The sequence below is a fragment of the Rhinoraja longicauda genome, chromosome 19 (assembly GCF_053455715.1).
Source record: "Rhinoraja longicauda isolate Sanriku21f chromosome 19, sRhiLon1.1, whole genome shotgun sequence".
In the NCBI taxonomy this organism is placed as follows: Eukaryota; Metazoa; Chordata; class Chondrichthyes; order Rajiformes; family Arhynchobatidae; genus Rhinoraja; species Rhinoraja longicauda.
Window position 1 is genome coordinate 22677388 of NC_135971.1, and position 18881 is coordinate 22696268.

General features: G+C 54.7%; 1 protein-coding gene across 1 annotated transcript in view; it reads right to left on the bottom strand.

The window, feature by feature from the left end:
• Positions 1 to 18881, bottom strand: part of LOC144602890 (complement C4-like) — a 95938-nt gene that overhangs the window by 20751 nt on the left and 56306 nt on the right. The window contains exons 14-19 of the mRNA XM_078416011.1: positions 16302 to 16385; positions 12482 to 12685; positions 9690 to 9765; positions 4850 to 5006; positions 2410 to 2523; positions 4 to 96 (exon numbers count right to left, since the gene is read on the bottom strand). Coding sequence (XP_078272137.1) covers positions 4 to 96; positions 2410 to 2523; positions 4850 to 5006; positions 9690 to 9765; positions 12482 to 12685; positions 16302 to 16385 — 728 coding nt within the window. The remainder of the gene's footprint in view (positions 1 to 3; positions 97 to 2409; positions 2524 to 4849; positions 5007 to 9689; positions 9766 to 12481; positions 12686 to 16301; positions 16386 to 18881) is intronic.

The following is an 18881-nucleotide window of genomic DNA, read 5'->3' on the forward strand; positions in this document are numbered from 1 at the left end:
GGCAAGGGCGTAGGCAGAGATCGCCACTGTGTAGGGCTGTCTGATATTCGGCAACTCCTGGCCCAGGAAGCCCACAGCTTTCCCAATGCTCTCTCTCTGCAAACGAGACAAAGGCCTTCGTCAGTCAGGGCGTCGAGGAGAGAGGTTGGGAGGTCACGTTGCAGTTGTACGAGAGACCGCATTTTAGAATATTGCGCTCAGTTCTGGGCGCCGTGTTACAGGAGAGAGATCGTCAAGCTCGGAAGGGTTCAGAGAAGATTTACCAGGATGTTGCCAGGACTAGAGGGTGTGAGCTACAGGGAGAGGTTGAGCAGGCTGGGTCTCTATTCCATGGAGCGCAGGAGGATGAAGGGGAGATCTTATAGAGGTGTACAAAATCATGAGAGGAATAGATCGGGTAGACGCACAGAGTCTCTTGCCCAGAGTAGGGGAATCGAGGACCAGAGGACACGGGTTCAAGGTGAAGGGGAAAAGATTTAATAGGAATCTGAGGGGTAACGTTTTCACACAGAGGGCGGTGGGTGTGTGGAACGAGCTGCCAGAGGAGGTAGTTGAGGCTGGGACTATCCCAACGTTTAAGAAACAGTTGGATGGGTACATGGATAGGGCGGGTTTGGAGGGATATGGGCCAAGCGCAGGCAGGTGGGACTAGGGTAGCTGGGACATGTTGGCCGGTGTGGGCAAGTTGGGCCGAAGGGCCTGTTTCCACACTGTATCACTCTAACACAAGGATCAGTGGCGATGGTGAAATTTCCACCCTTTATACACATCCCGCCAGGTGACACTGACTCAGGATAAGTCCGAGCCCAGTGAGCGGCCTGGATAGAGTGGATGTGGAGAGGACGTTTCCACTAGTGGGAGAGTCTAGGACTAGAGGGCACAGCCTCAGAATTAAAGGGCGTTCCTTTCGGAAGGAGATGAGGAGGAATTTCTTTAGTCTGTGGCCCCCAGTGGCAAAGAATCCCACCCTCTGACTAAAGAAGTTCCCCCTCATCTCCTTCCCAAAGGAACGTCCTTTAATTCTGAGGCCGTGCCCTCTGGTCCTAGACTCTCCCACCAGTGGAAACATCCTCTCCACGCCCACTCTATCCAGGCCGCTCACTATTCGGGAAGTTTCAACGAGGTCCCCCCCTCCCCTCGTTCTTCTAAACTCCAGCCCAGTGCTTGACAAACGCTCATCGTGGGTTAACCCACTCATTCCTGGGATCGTTCTTGACCGTAAACCTCCTCTGGACCCTCTCCAGAGCCAGCACGCCCTTCCTCCGATACGGGGCCCCAAAACTGCTCCCGAAACGTCACCCATCCCTTCCCTCAGTGGAGGCTGCCCGTCCCGCTGAGTTGCTCCAGCATTTGAAGCCTATCTTCGGTGTAAACCAGCATCTGCAAGTTTCCGTCCTACGCAACACCCCAAATGCGGCCTGTTTTGCAATATCCTCACTCCTGCGTCTGCACACGGTGGACGGCTCGATGGTAATCATTTATCGTCTTCAATGCATTCAAGAGAGAGCTCTTAAGGATAGCGGAGTCAGGGGGTACGGGGGAGAGAAGGCAGGAACGGGGTACTGATTGAGAATGATCAGCCATGATCGCATTGAATGGCGGTGCGTACAGGCTCGAAGGGCCGAATGGCCTCCTCCTGCACCTACTGTCTATTGTCTTTCCGCCGACAGGCTAGCACGCAACAAAAAAGCTTTTCACTGTACCTCGCTCGGTACGCGCGATATTAAACTAAACTGAACCAAACTAAATTGAAGGTAGGCACAAAGTGCCGGAGTAACTCAGCGGGACAGGCAGCATCTCTGGAGAGAAGGAATGGGTGACGTTTCGGGTCGAGAAGAAGTACTATGTTTATTGATCTGTGAGGGAAGGAACTGCAGATGCGATAGACACAAAGTGCTGGAGTAACTCAGCGGGACGGGCAGCATCCACTGAGAGAAGGAACGGGCCACGTTCCGGGTTGAAGGCCCTTCTCCAGCATTACAATCCCTGTTCAATCCCAATGTTGGGGGGAGTCCAGAACCAGGGGCCACACACAGTTTAAGAATGAGGGGTAGGCAATTTAGAACAGAGATGAGGAAAAACTTTTCCAGTCAGAGAGTTGTGAATCTGTGGAATTCTCTGCCTCAGAAGGCAGTGGAGGCCAATTCTCTGGATGCTTTCAAGAGAGAGCTGGATAGAGCTCTTAAGGATAGCGGAGTCAGGGGGTATGGGGAGAAGGCAGGAACGGGGTACTGATTGAGAATGGTCAGCCATGATCACATTGAATGGCGGTGCGTACAGGCTCGAAGGGCCGAATGGCCTCCTCCTGCACCTATTGTCTATTGATCGAAGTCCGAGCCCTCTCGAAATAAAGGGCGGCGTTGTGCTGGCCTTCACCTGCTGCCGTTCCCTTCCACCTGCACGACGTACCAGTTTAGCAATGTTCGGGCTGTTGGGCTGGAGGAAGGTGTTGAGGAAATGCTGAAGTGCCACAGTCACAAAGGCGGTCAGTGTGACCTGGCTCTCGGTACCACCGACCCCTCCCTGCAGAGAGAAAAACGGCCGTCACAGAGGCTAACGTGCGCGTGATACAAAGGTGGAACCACGCAGGGGCTGGGATCAGCCGATCGGTGTGGCTAGGGTTGCCAACTGTCCCGGATTAGCCGGGACATCCCGTATTTTGGGCTAACTTGGTTTGTCCCGTACGGGACCGCCCTTGTCCCGTATTAGGCCCGGGGGGGGCTGTAGGCCCGAACACTGTAGGCCCGGACACTGTAGGCATGGACAATGTAGGCCCATACGTTGTAGGCCCGGGCGCTGTAGGCCCGGGCACTGTAGGCATGGACACTGTAGGCCCGGGCACTGTAGGCCCGGGCACTGTAGGCCCGGACAGTGTAGGCCCGGACACTGTAGGCTCGGACAGTGTAGACCCGGACAATGTAGACCCGGACACTGTAGGCTCGGACAGTGTAGGCCCGGACACTGTAGGCACGGATACTGTAGGCCCGGGCACTGTAGCCCCTTGGACACTGTAGGCCCGGACAGTGTAGGCCCGGACAGTGTAAGCCCAGACAATGTCGGCCCAGGCACTATAGGCCTGTCTCCACATGTTGGTCGGATGGTTAAGTTGCCTGATAACAGCTGGGAAGAGACTGTCCCTGAATCTGGAGGTGTGCGTTTTCAGATACAGTTTCTCCCAGTAATTATCAGGCGACTGAACCTTCCTATCAACGACTGTGTGTGGAGGTTGTACGTTCTCTCCCCGTGACCTGCGTGGGTTTTCTCCGGGCGCTCCGGTTTCCTCCCACACTCCAAAGACGTGCAGGTTTGTAGATGAATTCGCTTCGGTAAAAAATTGTAAATTGTCCCTAGTGCGTGTAGGATAGTGTTAATGTGCGGGGATCGCTGGGCGGCACGGACTCAGTGGGCCGAAGGGCCTGTTTCCGCGCTGTGCCGCTCAAGCAGATATATTTCAGGCAGAGACGGATAGATTCTTGATTGGAACGGAGATGAGGAAGAACTTTTTCAGTCAGAGGGTGGTGAAGGTGTGGAATTCTCTGCCTCAGAAGGCAGTGGAGGCCAGTTCGTCGGATGCTTTCAAGAGAGAGCTGGATAGAGCTCTTAAGGATAGCGGAGTGAGGGGGGTATGGGGAGAAGGCAGGAACGGGGTACTGATTGAGAGTGATCAGCCATGATCGCATTGAATGGCGGTGCGTACAGGCTCGAAGGGCTGAATGGCCTCCTCCTGCACCTATTGTCTATTGTCTATTGTCAGGGGTTATGGAGATGAGGCAGGAGAATGGGGTTGGGAGGGAAATAGATCAGCCACGATCGAATGCCGGAGTACACCGACCAGCCAAAACATCACGACCACTGACAGGCGAAGTGAATAACATTGATTATCTTGTTACAATGGCACCTGTCAAGGGGTGGGATATATTAGGCAGCAAGCGAACAGTCAGTTCTTGAAGTTGACGTGTTGGACGCAGGAGTAAATGGGCAGGAGTAAAGACCCGAGCCACTTTGACGAGGGCCAAATTGTTCTGGCCAGACGACTGGGTCAGAGCATCTGTGAAACGGCAAGGCTTGTGGGGTGCTCCCGGTCAGCAGTGGTGAGCACCGACCGACGGTGGTCCGAGGAGGGACAAACCACAAACCGGCGACAGGCAGGGTGTTGGGCGCCCGAGGCTCATCGATGCGCGAGGGGCAACGAAGGCCATCCCGTCTGGTCCGAACCGACAGAAGGTCGACTGTGGCACAAGTCACAGGAAATGTTAATGGTGGTCAGGGGAGGAATGTGTCACAATACACAGTGCATCGTACCCTGCTGTGTATGGGGCTGCACACGGAGGACCAACAGCATGTAGGACAGGTGGTCATAATGTTTTGGCTGATCGGTGTAGAAGTCAGGAGGTGGTGTTGCAGTTGTATAAGACTTTGGTCGGTGAGGCAGCATTTAGAGTATTGTGTTCAGTTCTGGGCACCGTGTTACAGGAAAGATATTGTCAAGCAGGAAAGGGTTCAGTGGAGATTTACGAGGATGTTGCCAGGACTAGAGGGTGTGAGCTACAGGGAGAGGTTGAGCAGGCTGGGTCTCTATTCCCTGGAGCGCAGGAGGATGAAGGGAGATCTTACAGAGGTGTACAAAATCATGAGAGGAATAGATCGGGTAGACGCACAGAGTCTCTTGCCCAGAGTAGGAGAATCGAGGACCAGAGGACACGGGTTCAAGGTGAAGGGGGAAAGATTTGATAGGAATCTGAGGGGTAACTTTTTCACACAGAGGGTGGTGGGTGTACGGAGCGAGCAGGTGGTTTATGTTTTGGCTGATGGGAGCAGACTCGATGGGCCGACTGGCCTTTGTTCTAACCTGCATGGCCTTCATTAGCAAGGGGTGTGGATCGTCAAAGTGCCCATCGTCTCTCTGAGCCCTGATCAGGTAGGAGACCGACTGAAAGACGAGCTTCTCATTCACCGCCACGTGCCGCTTGACAATGCAGAAGATCTTGACAATAAACGCCGTCAGCCTGAGGGGCAACAGGTAGGTCACAAGTCGTGTGAGGCCCCGACGTGCACTGGTGCTGGGCAATAATCCCCCCCAGCCCCACCCGCCCCTGACTGCACCTCCCCACAGACATCAGGCGGGAGCAGAATCAGGCCATTCGGCCCATCAAGTCTACTCCGCCATTCAATCACGGCTGGTCCATCTCTCCCTCCCAACCCCAACTTCCTGCCTTCGACCCGTAACCCTCTGACACCCGCACTAATCAAGGATCTGTCTGCCCAGGCAGATAAATCCCCAGGGCCAGATAGGCTGCATCCCAGAGTGCTTAAGGAAGTAGCCTCAGAAATAGTGGATGCATTAGTGATAATTTTTCAAAACTCTTTAGATTCTGGAGTAGTTCCTGAGGACTGGAGGGTAGCTAATGTAACCCCACTTTTTAAAAAGGGGAGGGAGAGAGAAAACGGGGAATTATAGACCAGTTAGCCTAACATCGGTAGTGGGGAAAATGCTAGAGTCAGTTATTAAAGATGTGATAGCATCACATTTGGAAAGTGGTGAAATCATCGGACAAAGTCAGCATGGATTTACCAAAGGCAAATCATGTCTGACGAATCTTATAGAATTTTTCGAGGATGTCACTAGTAGAGTGGACAAGGGAGAACCAGTCGATGTGTTATATCTGGACTTTCAGAAGGCCTTCGACAAGGTCCCACATAGGAGATTGGTGTACAAACTTAAAGCACACGGTATTGAGGGTTCAGTGTTGAGGTGGATAGAAAATTGGTTGGCGGACAGGAAGCAAAGAGTAGGAATATACGGGTCCTTTTCAGAATGGCAGGCAGTGACTAGTGGGGTACCGCAAGGCTCAGTGCTGGGACCCCAGTTATTTACAGTGTATATTAATGATTTGGACGAGGGAATTGAATGCAACATCTCTACGTTTGCGGATGACACGAAGCTGGGTGGCAGTGTTAGCTGCGAGGAGGATGCTAGGAGGCTGCAGAGTGACTTGGATAGATTAGGCGAGTGGGCAAATGCATGGCAGATGCAATATAATGTGGATAAATGTGAGGTTATCCACTTTGGTGGCAAGAACAGGAAAGCAGAGTATTACCTGAATGGTGACCGATTGGGAGAAGGGGAGATGCAACGTGACCTGGGTGTCATGGTGCACCAGTCATTGAAAGCAATCGTGCAGGTGCAGCAGGCAGTGAAGAAAGCGAATGGTATGTTGGCATTCATAGCAAGAGGATTTGAGTTTAGGAGCAGGGAGGTTCTGCTGCAGTTGTACAGGGCCTTGGTGAGACCGCACCTGGAGTATTGCGTACAGTTTTGGTCTCCTAACCCGAGGAAAGGCGTTCTTGCCTTAGAGGGAGTACAGAGAAGGTTCACCAGATTGATCCCTGGGATGGCGGGACCTTCATATGAGGAAAGACTGGATAGACTGGGCTTGTACTCGCTGGAATTTAGAAGACTGAGGGGGGATCTTATAGAAACATATAAAATTCTTAAGGGGTTGGAGAGGCTAGATGCGGGAAGATTGTTCCCGATGTTGGGGGAGTCCAGAACCAGGGGTCACAGCTTAAGGATAAGGGGGAAGTCTTTTAGGACCGAGATGAGAAAACATTTCTTCACACAGAGAGTGGTGAGTCTGTGGAATTCTCTGCCACAGAAGGTAGTTGAGACCAGTTCATTGGCTATATTTAAGAGGGAGTTAGATGTGGCCCTTTTTGCTAAAGGGATCAGGGGGTATGGAGAGAAGGCAGGTACAGGCTACTGAGCTGAATGATCAGCCATGATCATATTGAATGGCGGTGCGTACAGGCTCGAAGGGCCGAATGGCCTACTCCTGCACCTATTTTCTAAGTTTCTATGTTTCTATGCTCGGGTTGCCAAATGTCCCGTGTTAGCCGTGACATCCCGTATATTCAGCTAAATTGTTTTCTTCCGTACGGGACTGCCCTTGTCCCGTATTAGGCCCGGAGGGCACTGTAAGTCCGGACAGTGTAGGCCCGGACACTGTCGGCCCGGACACTGTAGGCCCGGACACTGTAGGCCCGGACAGTGTAGGCCCGGACATTGTAGGACTATACTATAAGCCCGGACATTGTAGGTCGGGACAGTGAATGCCCGGACAGTGTAGGCCCGGACAGTGTAGGCCCGGACACTGTAGATCCAGTCAGTGTAGGCCCGGACAGTGTAGGTCTGGACAGTGTAGGCCCAGACAGTGTAGGCCCGGACACTGTAGGCCCGGACAGTGTAGGCCCGGACACTGTAGGCCCGGACAGTGTAGGCCCGGACAGTGTAGGCCCGGACACTGTAGATCCAGTCAGTGTAGGCCCGGACAGTGTAGGTCTGGACAGTGTAGGCCCGGACAGTGTAGGCCCGGACACTGTAGGCCCGGACACTGTAGGCCCGGACACTGTAGGTCCGGACAGTGTAGGCCCGGACAGTGTAGGCCCGGACACTGTAGGCCCGGACACTGTAGGCCCGGACACTGTAGGTCCGGACAGTGTAGGCCCGGACATTGTAGGACTATACTGTAAGCCCGGACATTGTAGGTCGGGACAGTGAATGCCCGGACAGTGTAGGCCCGGACAGTGTAGGCCCGGACACTGTAGATCCAGTCAGTGTAGGCCCGGACAGTGTAGGTCTGGACAGTGTAGGCCCAGACAGTGTAGGCCCGGACGCTGTAGGCCCGGACAGTGTAGGCCCGGACAGTGTAGGCACGGACGCTGTAGGCCCGGACGCTGTAGGCCCGGACAGTGTAGGTCTGGAGGCCCGGGTGCCGCCTGACGGAGGTTGCATAGCAACCCACCTCCCAGCCCAGGCGGCCGCCTTTGGTGGAGCGGGAGCACGTGGCCGCTGGCTGGGTGAGGTCACGAGGGGCGCGGGGCGGTGACCTCACCTTTTGTCCCTTATGTGGGAGTGAGGAAGTTGGCAACAGCCAAAACGGTGCACGACAGCGCGGCAAGTTTAGGCCCACCTTTACTCACCCTCCTCCCTTTGGTGCCAATGGAAGAAGTTTCACTGAAATCGGTGTTATATTTTGAACGTTATTCACCTTTTAAAGTTTAAATCTATCTCCTAGGGGGGGGGGGAGGGAGGGGGGATAAGGGAGGTTGAGGGGGATGCAGTGGGGGGGACGGGGAAAGGGGGAGGGAGGAAGTGAGGAAGGGAGGGGAGTGAGGAAGGGAGGGAGGGGGAAGGGTAAGGGGGTTGAGGGGGGGTGGAGTGGGGGAGGGGAAGGGGGAGGGGAGGAGGGGGGAAAGGGGGAGGGGAGGGAGTGAGGAAGGGAGAGAGGGGGGAGGGGGAGGGAGGGAGGGAGGGAGGGGAGGGGGTGGATAAGGGGTGTTGAGGGGGATGGAGTGGGGGGAGGGGAAGGGAGGGGGAAGGGGAGGGGGATGGAGGGAGTGAGGAAGGGATGGAGGGGAGTGAGGAAGGGAGGGAGGGGAGGGGGGTGGATAAGGGAGGTTGAGAGGGATGGAGTGGGGGAGGGGAAGGGAGGGGGAAGGGGGGGAAAGGGGGAGGGGAGGGAGTGAGGAAGGGAGAGAGGGGAGTGAGGAAGGGAGGGAGGGGAGTGAGGAAGGGAGGGAGGGGAGGGGGAAGGGAGGGGGGTGGATAAGGGAGGTTGAGGGGGATGGAGTGGGGGAGGGGAAGGGAGAGGGGGGAGGGGAGGGGGATGGAGGGATTGAGGAAGGGATGGAGGGGAGTGAGGAAGGGAGGGGGAAGGGGAGGGGGTGGATAAGGGAGGTTGAGGGGGATGAAGTGGGGGGAGGGGAGGGGAGGGGGAAGGGGAGGGGATGGAGGGGAGTGAGAAAGGGAGGGAGGGGAGGGGGAAGGGAGGGGGGTGGATAAGGGGTGTTGAGGGGGATGGAGTGGGGGGAGGGGAAGGGAGGGGGAAGGGGAGGGGGATGGAGGGAGTGAGGAAGGGATGGAGGGGAGGGAGGGGAGTGAGGAAGGGAGGGAGGGGAGGGGGGTGGATAAGGGAGGTTGAGGGGGATGGAGTGGGGGGAGGGGAAGGGAGGGAGGGGAGGGGGGTGGATAAGGGAGGTTGAGGGGGATGGAGTGGGGGGAGGGGAAGGGAGGGAGGGGAGGGGGGTGGATAAGGGGTGTTGAGGGGGATGGAGTGGGGGGAGGGGAGGGAGGGGAGGGGATGGAGGGGAGGGGATGGAGGGGAGTGAAGGGAGGGAGGGGAGGGGGGTGGATAAGGGAGGTTGAGGGGGATGGAGTGGGGGGAGGGGAGGGAGGGGAGGGGATGGAGGGAGGGAGGAAGGGATGGAGGGGAGGGAGGGGAGGGGATGGAGGGATTGAGGAAGGGATGGAGGGGAGGGAGGGGAGGGGATGGAGTGGGGGGAGGGGAGGGAGGGGAGGGAGGGGAGGGGATGGAGGGAGTGAGGAAGGGATGGAGGGGAGGGGGGTGGATAAGGGAGGTTGAGGGGGATGGAGTGGGGGGAGGGGAGGGAGGGGAGGGGATGGAGGGAGGGAGGAAGGGAGAGAGGGAGAGGGGGAGGGAGGGAGGTTGAGGGGGATGGAGTGGGGGGAGGGGAAGGGAGAGGGGGGAGGGGGGAGGGACGGAGGGGGGTGGGGAGAGGAGGGGGTGGGGAGAGGAGAGGGTGCTGCACCAATGGAGGAGTGGTTTGGGCCCACCAGGTCCACTTGGCCAGGTCTGGTCTCTGCCTTGCATACATCACAGACCACCCACCATGTGCTACTGGGGCGGGTTTTCCACGCTCCGTACGATCCATCGTCTTTCTTAAACACCAAGATCCTGGTGTAGCCTGGAAACAGAAGGTTGCGCGGTTCATTGACGCGTGGGCGCGGTTCATTGACGCGTGGGCGCGGTTCATTGACGCGTGGGCGCGGTTCATTGACGCGTGGGCGCGGTTCATTGACGCGTGGGCGCGGTTCATTGACGCGTGGGCACGTATCAGATCAAGGTCCCAGTCAGGATGGAACCCGTACAGACGGCGCCCGTGGTCAGGATCGCACCCGGATCTCCGGCGCAGTGAGGCGGCAACTCTACCGCTGCGCCACCGAAGGTGACACTAGTCGGGAATGGGAATCAGGGTCATGGATGATTGGCCGGGGATGGGATCAAGGTCAGGGATTAAGGGGCCGCTAGGCGGGAATTGGGGGGTCAGGGTCAAGGTGACGCTAATCGGAAATTGGGTTCAGGGTCACGGATTAAGGTGATGTTACTTGGGAATAAGGATCAGGGTTGTGGATTAAGGAGACAATAGACAATAGACAATAGGTGCAGGAGGAGGCCATTCGGCCCTTCGAGCCTGTACGCACCGCCATTCAATGCGATCATGGCTGATCACTCTCAATCAGTACCCCGTTCCTGCCTTCTCCCCATACCCCCTCACTCCGCTATCCTTAAGAGCTCTATCCAGCTCTCTCTTGAAAGCATCCAACGAACTGGCCTCCACTGCCTTCTGAGGCAGTGAATTCCACACCTTCACCACTCTCTGACTGAAAAAGTTCTTCCTCATCTCCGTTCTAAATGGCCTACCCCTTATTCTTAAACTGTGGCCCCTTGTTCTGGACTCCCCCAACATTGGGAACATGTTTCCTGCCTCTAACGTGTCCAATCCCCTAATTATCTTATATGTTTCAATAAGATCCCCCCTCATCCTTCTAAATTCCAGTGTATACAAGCCCAATCGCTCCAGCCTTTCAACATACGACAGTCCCGCCATTCCGGGAATTAACCTAGTGAACCTACGCTGCACGCCCTCCATAGCAAGAATATCCTTCCTCAAATTTGGAGACCAAAACTGCACACAGTACTCCAGGTGCGATAGTTGGGAATGAATAGCAGGGGCACGGATTAAGGTCATGTTACTTGGGAATGGGATCAGGGTCATGGATGAAGATGACATTAGTAGGGAATGGAGATCCCAGTCAAGGATTAAGGTGACGTTAATCGGGAATGAGGATCAGGGTCATGGATTAAGATGACATTAGTTGGGAATGGGATCAGGGTTGTGGATTAAGGTGCCGTTAGTTGGGAATGAGGATCAGGGGCACGGATTATGGTGACATTAGTCAGGAATGGGATTAGGGTCACGGATTAAGGTGATGTTAATCGGGAATGGGATCAGGATCATGGATGAAGATGACGTTGGTTGGGAATGGAGATCCCGGTCAAGGATTGAGGTGACGTTAATCGGGAATGAGGATTAGGGGCACTGATTGAAGTGACACCGATTGGGAATTGGGATCAGGGTCAGGGATTAAGGTGATGTTAATCGGGAATTGGGGTCAGGGTCAAGGTGACGTTAATCGGAAATTGGGATCAGGGTCAGGGATTAAGGTGATGTTAATCGGGAATGGGATCAGGGTCACGGATATGGGTGCCGTTAGTCGGGAATTAGGGTCAGGGTCAAGGTGACGTTAATCGAGGCCCGCCGGAAATTGGAGGAGCAGCACCTCATATTTCGCCTGGGCAGCTTGCGGCCCGGCGGTACGAACATCGACTTCTCCAACTTTAGATAGTTCCTCTGTCCCTCTCTTCCCCTCCTCCTTCCCAGATCTCCCTCTATCTTCCTGTCTCCACCTATATCCTCCCTTTGTCCCGCCCCCCCCTGACATCAGTCTGAAGAAGGGTCTCGACCCGAAACGTCACCCATTCCTTCTCTCCCGAGACGCTGCCTGACCTGCTGAGTTACTCCAGCACTTTGTGAATAAATACCTTCGATTTGTACCAGCATCTGCAGTTATTTTCTTATACTGAAGGTGATGTCAGTTGGGAATTGGGGTCGGGGGCAGGAATGAAGGTGACATTAGTCGGGAATGAGGATCAGGGTCACGGATTAAGGCGACTGTTAGTTGGGAATGGGATCAGGGTCACGGATATGGGTGCCGTTAGTCGGGAATTAGGGTCAGGGTCAAGGTGACGTTAATCGGAAATTGGGATCAGACTCGCGGATGAAGGTGATGTCAGTTGGGAATTGGGGTCGGGGGCAGGAATGAAGGTGACATTAGTCGGGAATGAGGATCAGGGTCACGGATTAAGGCGACTGCTAGTTGGGAATGGGATCAGGGTCACGGATATGGGTGCCGTTAGTCGGGAATTAGGGTCAGGGTCAAGGTGACGTTAATCGGAAATTGGGATCAGACTCGCGGATGAAGGTGATGTCAGTTGGGAATTGGGGTCGGGGGCAGGAATGAAGGTGACATTAGTCGGGAATGAGGATCAGGGTCACGGATTAAGGCGACTGTTAGTTGGGAATGGGATCAGGGTCACGGATATGGGTGCCGTTAGTCGGGAATTAGGGTCAGGGTCAAGGTGACGTTAATCGGAAATTGGGATCAGACTCGCGGATGAAGGTGATGTCAGTTGGGAATTGGGGTCGGGGGCAGGAATGAAGGTGACATTAGTCGGGAATGAGGATCAGGGTCACGGATTAAGGTGACGTTGGTCGAGGGTTTGGGAAGCGGATGGACGTGCGGGTGGTCCGGGGGGGGGGGGGGGGGGAAGGCTCGCACCTTTCTCGATGAGGGACAGCGCCTCGTCCTTGCGCTCGGCAGCGAGGGAGATCCACTGCTCGGTCTGGTCCAGGTACTCCACAGCAAAGACGGTGGGGGCCATGTGCATGGCAGTCTGCTCCGCGCAGCCCATAGGCTCGGTGATCAGCTTGTCAATGCCGGCCGGGGTCAGTGCGTTCTCCACCGCGTTACCCAGGATGCTCGCTGCAGGAGACCAGAAGACCATCAACCCAAACCAGAAGACCGTGAGACCATGACCACAAGACCCTGAGACCATAGGACCATGACCATCAGACCACAAGACCATGACCATAAGACCATGACCATAAGACCATGAGACCACAAGACCATGAGACCATAGGACCATGACCATCAGACCACAAGACCATGACCACAAGACCATAAGACCATAAGACCATGAGACCACAAGACCATGAGACCATAGGACCATGACCATCAGACCACAAGACCATGACCACAAGACCATAAGACCATAAGACCACAAGACCATGAGACCAGAAGACCATGAGACCATGACCACAAGACCGAGACCATGAGACCACAAGACCATGAGACCATAGGACCATAAGACCACGAGACCATGAGACCACAAGACCCCGAGACCATAGGACCATGAGACCATGAGACCATAAGACCCTGAGACCATAAGACCACAAGACCATGACCATAAGACCATAAGACCATGACCACAAGACCCTGAGACCACAGGACCATGACCATAAGACCACAAGACCATGACCATAAGACCATAAGACCATGAGACCACAAGACCATAAGACCACAAGACCATGAGACCAGAAGACCATGAGACCATGACCACAAGACCCTGAGACCATAGGACCATAAGACCACAAGACCACAAGACCACAAGACCACAAGACCATGACCACAAGACCATGAGACCACAAGACCATGAGACCATAGGACCATAAGACCATGAGACCATGACCACAAGACCCTGAGACCATAGGACCATAAGACCACAAGACCATGACCATAAGACCATAAGACCACAAGACCATAAGACCACAAGACCACAAGACCACAAGACCACAAGACCACAAGACCATAAGACCATAAGACCATGAGACCACGAGACCATAAGACCATGAGACCATAGGACCACAAGACCCTGAGACCATAGGACCATGAGACCACAAGAACATGAGACCATGAGACCACAAGACCATGAGACCATAGGACCATAAGACCACAAGACCATAAGACCACAAGACCATGAGACCAGAAGACCATGAGACCACAAGACCATGAGACCACAAGACCATGAGACCACAAGACCATGAGACCATAGGACCATGAGACCATAGGACCATGAGACCATAGGACCATAAGACCATAAGACCATGACCACAAGTCAAGTCAATTTTATTTGTATAGCACATTTAAAAACAACCCACGTTGACCAAAGTGCTGTACATCTGATTAGGTTCCAATGGAAAAAAAAATGAAACCTACAGTAGCGCGCAAACAGTTCACAGCGCCTCCTCAATGAGCCTCAAACGCTAGGGAGTAGAAATAGGTTTTGGGGCAGGACTTAAAGGAGTGGATGGAGGGGGCAGTTCTGATGGGGAGAGGGATGCTGTTCCACAGTCTAGGAGCTGCAACCGCAAAAGCGCAGTCACCCCTGAGCTTAAGCCTAGACCGTGGGATAATGAGTAGCCCCAAGTCGGCCGACCTGAGGGACCTGGAGTTAGAGAGGGGGGTTAGAAGATTTTTGATGTAGGGGGGGAAATGTCCATTTAGGGCTTTATACGTGAATAGGAGGAGCTTGAAGTTGATTCTGTACCGTACAGGGAGCCAGTGGAGAGAGGCCAGAATCATCGGGGTGATGTGGTCCCTTTTACGGGTACCCGTCAGGAGTCTCGCTGCTGCGGCGTTTGGACCAGTTGCAGGCGGGACAGGGAAGATTGGCTGATCCCAGTGTATAGGGAGTTGCAGTAGTCTAGGCGGGAGGAAATGAAAGGGTGAATGATTTTTTCTGTGTCGTCGAATTGGAGGAAAGGTTTGATTTTAGCTATGGTTCGAAGTTGGAAGAAGCTGGCTTTTACCACAGCGTTGACTTGCTTGTCAAATTTTAATGCAGAGTCAAATATCACGCCGAGGTTTTTGACATGCGGTTTGACTTGGCAGGATAGGCTTCCAAGACTGCCTGTTATCAATTTGATGGAGTCGGGGTGGGGGGGGCCGAATAGGATGACCTCAGGCTTGCTCTCGTTTAATTGGAGGAAGTTCTGTGCCATCCAACATTTTATGTCCTCAAGGCAGTGTGAGAGGCTGTTTAAATTTGACTGGTTGTTGGGTTTCAGGGGGTTTCACAAGACAACAAGACCATGACCACAAGACCATGAGCACATGAGAGGGTGCTGCACCAATGCAGGTGAGGTTTGGGCCCAACAGGTCCACTTGGTCTAGTCTTCTTTAAACGTTGGCCCTCTCACCTGACAGCGCCCGCGGTCGGGATGGAACCCGGGTCTCCGGCGCTGTGAGGCAGCAACTCTACCGCCGCGCCACCGTGCCTCCTGCTTGGAGACGCGGCGCGCAAACAAGCGCTTCGGCCCGCCACGCCCAGCGATCGCCCGTATTTTACTTTCATTTAGAGATACAGGGTGGAAACGAATCGGTAGCAAAGAAATAAACGCAACGCTAGCATTTATCTCGAGCGGGCTTGTACACAAGAACAGGGATGTGATGCTGAGGCTGTATAAGGCGCTGGTCGGGCCCCATTTGGAGCCTTGTGAGCAATTCTGGGCCCCGTATCTGAGGAAGGACGTGCTGGCTCTGGAGAGGGTCCAGAGGAGGTTTACGAGAACCATCCCAGGAATGAGTGGGTTAACGTACGATGAGCGTTTGTCGGCATTGGGCCTGTACTCGCTGGAGTTTAGAAGAACGAGGGGGGGGGGACCTCATAGAAACCTATTGAAAATTGATGGGCGTCACGGTGGCGCAGCGGTAGAGTTGCCGCCTTACAGCGAATGCAGCGCCGGAGACTCAGGTTCGATCCTGACTACGGGCGCCGTCTGTACGGAGTTTGCACGTTCTCCCCGTGACCTGTGTGGGTTTTCTCCGAGATCTTCGGTTTCCTCCCACACTCCAAAGACGTGTAGGTTTGTAGGTTAATTGGCTGGGTAAATGTTAAAGTTGTCCCTAGTGTGTGTTAGTGTGCGGGGATCGCTGGGCGGCACGGACTCGGTGGGCCGAAGGGCCTGTTTCCGCACTGTATCTCTAAATCTAAATCTACAGAACAGTGAGCGGCCTGGATAGAGTGGGTGGGGAGAGGATGTTTCTACTAGTGGGAGAGTCTAGGACCAGAGGGCACAGCCTCAGAATTAAAGGACGTTCCTTCAGGAAGGAGATGAGGAGGAATTTCTTGTGTCAGAGGGTGGTGAATCTGTGGAATTCTTTGCCACAAACGGCTGTGGAGGCCACAAGTCAGTGGATATACTTAAGGCAGAGATAGATCGATTGTTGATTAGTGCGGGTGTCAGGGGTTACGGGGAGAAGGCAGGGGAATGGGGTTGGGAGGGGAAAATGGATCAGCCGCGATTGAATGGCGGGGTAGACCTGTTGGGCTGAATGGCCTAATTCTGCTCCTATCACTTCTGACTTTGTGACACGGTGAAACAGGCACTTTCGGCCCGCCGAGTCCACGCCAACCAGCGATCGCCAGCAACTCTCCCGCGGCGCCACTGTGCTACGCCAACCCTGTACAGTTCGTTAACAATGGCCACCATCCTGCCTCGAGCAGGCTGGTTAGGGACCGACTCTGAGCCATATTTACCAGTGGGTTTGACGTAGAGGTAATTTCTGGCATCGGGAATAACATTGGTCGGTGGACGCTCCAAAATCTCAATGGATCTTTTCACTGGAGAAGCAAGACAGAGGTTTAGTTTTAGTGGGAAGGAACTGCAGGTGCTGGTGTACATCGATGATAGATGCAACTATCCAAGGGGCCCCTTCAACAGCCCTCTCAGGTGAGGCAGAGGTTCACCTGCACCTCCTCCAACCTCATCTACTGTAAACCGGCGAGACCAAGCGCAGACTCGGCGGTCGTTTCGCTCAACACCTCCGCTCAGTCCGCCCGAACCTACCTGATCTCCCGGTGGCTGAGCACTTCAACTCCCCCTCCCACTCCCGCACTGACCTCTCTGTCCTGGGCCTCCTCCATTGTCAGAGTGAGGCCCAGCGCAAATTGGAGGAACAGCACCTCATATTTCGCTTGGGCAGCTTACACCCCAGTGATACGAACATTGACTTCTCCAACTTCAAGTAGCCCTTGCATTCCCCCTCTCTCCATCCCCTCCCCCCTTTCCCAGTTCTCCCACCAGTCTGACTGTCTCCGACTACATTTTATCTCCACGATCCGACCTACATTTTACCGCCCAATTTAGAATTTCGAGAGGGGATCTTATCGAAATATATAATATTATTAAGGGGTTGGACACGTTAGAGGCAGGAAACATGTTCCCAATGTTGGGGGGAGTCCAGAACCAGGGGCCACACAGTTTAAGAATAAGGGGTAGGCCATTTAGAACGGAGATGAGGAAAAACGTTTCCAGTCAGAGAGTTGTGAATCTGTGGAATTCTCTGCCTCAGAAGGCAGTGGAGGCCAATTCTCCGAATGCATTCAAGAGAGAGCTGGATAGAGCTCTTAAGGATAGCGGAGTCAGGGGGTGGGGAGAAGGCAGGAACGGGGCACTGATTGAGAATGATCAGCCATGATCACATTGAATGGTGGTGCGTACAGGCTCGAAGGGCCGAATGGCCTCCTCCTGCACCTATTTCCTATTGTCCCCTGAAGAAGGGTCTGTCCCGCTGAGTTACTCCAGCATTTTGTGTCTATCTTTGGCTTAACCCAGCATCTGCAGTTCATTCCGACACAAATATCTATCTCTCCCCCCCCAACCCCATTCTCCTGCCTTCTCTCCATTACCTCCGACGCCCGTACTAATCAAGAATCTCTCTATCTCTGCCTTAATTTGACTTGGATAGACCCAAAATACTGGAGCAACTCAGCGGGACGGGCAGCATCTCTGGAGAGAAGGAATGGGTGGCATTTCGGGTCGAGACCCTTCTTCGGACTGATTCTTCGGACAGAGTTTAGTATTTTGTTGAGAGATACAGTTTTGTTTCGAGTCCGCACCGACCGGCGATCCTACACCAGCACTGTCCTACGCGCACCAGGGACATCCTACAATCTTTACCGAAGCCAATTAACCGACAAACGTGCACGTCTTTGGAGTGTGGGAGGGAACCAGAGGAAACCCATGCAGGTCACAGGGAGAACGTACCACCTCCACACACACACACAGCACGCCAAGGTTGGCATGGGACCTGGGTCCCTGGCGCTGTGAGGCGGCAACTCTACCGACGCGCCACCGTGCCGCCCATCATTGGCTGAGTTAGAACCGGTGATCTCATGCCAAAGACGGGCTGGTTTGTAGGTTAGTTGGCCTCTGCAAACTGTTCCCAGCGGGTAGGGTAGAACTGGCGTGAACGCTTTGGTCGCTGGTCGGCGCGGAACGCGGTGGGCCGAAGGGCCCGTTTCCCCGCTGCATCTCCGCTAAACCGAAGGAAAGATGGACACAAAATGCTGGAGCTGCTCGGAGGGCCAGGCAGCATCTCCGGAGGGAATGGAGAGGTGACGTTTCTGGGGAGGGGAGGGGAGGCGTCTCCGGACTGAAAGATGGGGGAAGCCGGGGCAAAAACAGGGCCCGGCGACAGGCGACCACGGGTGGAGCCCACAATGGCCCATTGTTGGCTGGGCAAGATGCGCTCACGAGAGGGACACCGAGATGGGAACGGGGGAACTACAAGGGCGGCTGGGGTGAGTGAGGGAGGGAGGGAGTGAGGGAGAGAGGGGAGGGGAGGGGAGGGGATGCAGGATGCACGTTATTGGGCCAGGACCCTTCTGCAGACCGACAGTCCGAAGAAATCGGGCGGCGCGGTGGAGCAGTGGTAGAGCTGCTGCCTTACAGCGCGTGCAGCGCCAGGTTCGATCCCGACCGCGGGTGCTGTCTGTTACGGAGTTTGTACGTTATCCCCGTGAGTTTTCTCCGAGATCTTCCGTTTCCTCCCACACTTCGAAAACGTACAGGTTTATACGTTAATTGGCTTGGTATAAATGCAAACTGTCCCGAATGTGTGTCGGATGGTGTCAGTGTGCGGGGATCGCTGGTCGGCACGGACTCGGTGGGCCGAAGGGCCTGTTTCCGCGCTGTATCTCCAAACTAAACTCAATGTCCCGACCTGAAGCTTAGCACTTTTCATCCCCTGCATTAGATTAGTTCAGTTCAGTTTAATTCATTGTCACGTGTTCCGAGGTAGACAATAGACAACAGGTGCAGGGGGAGGCCATTCG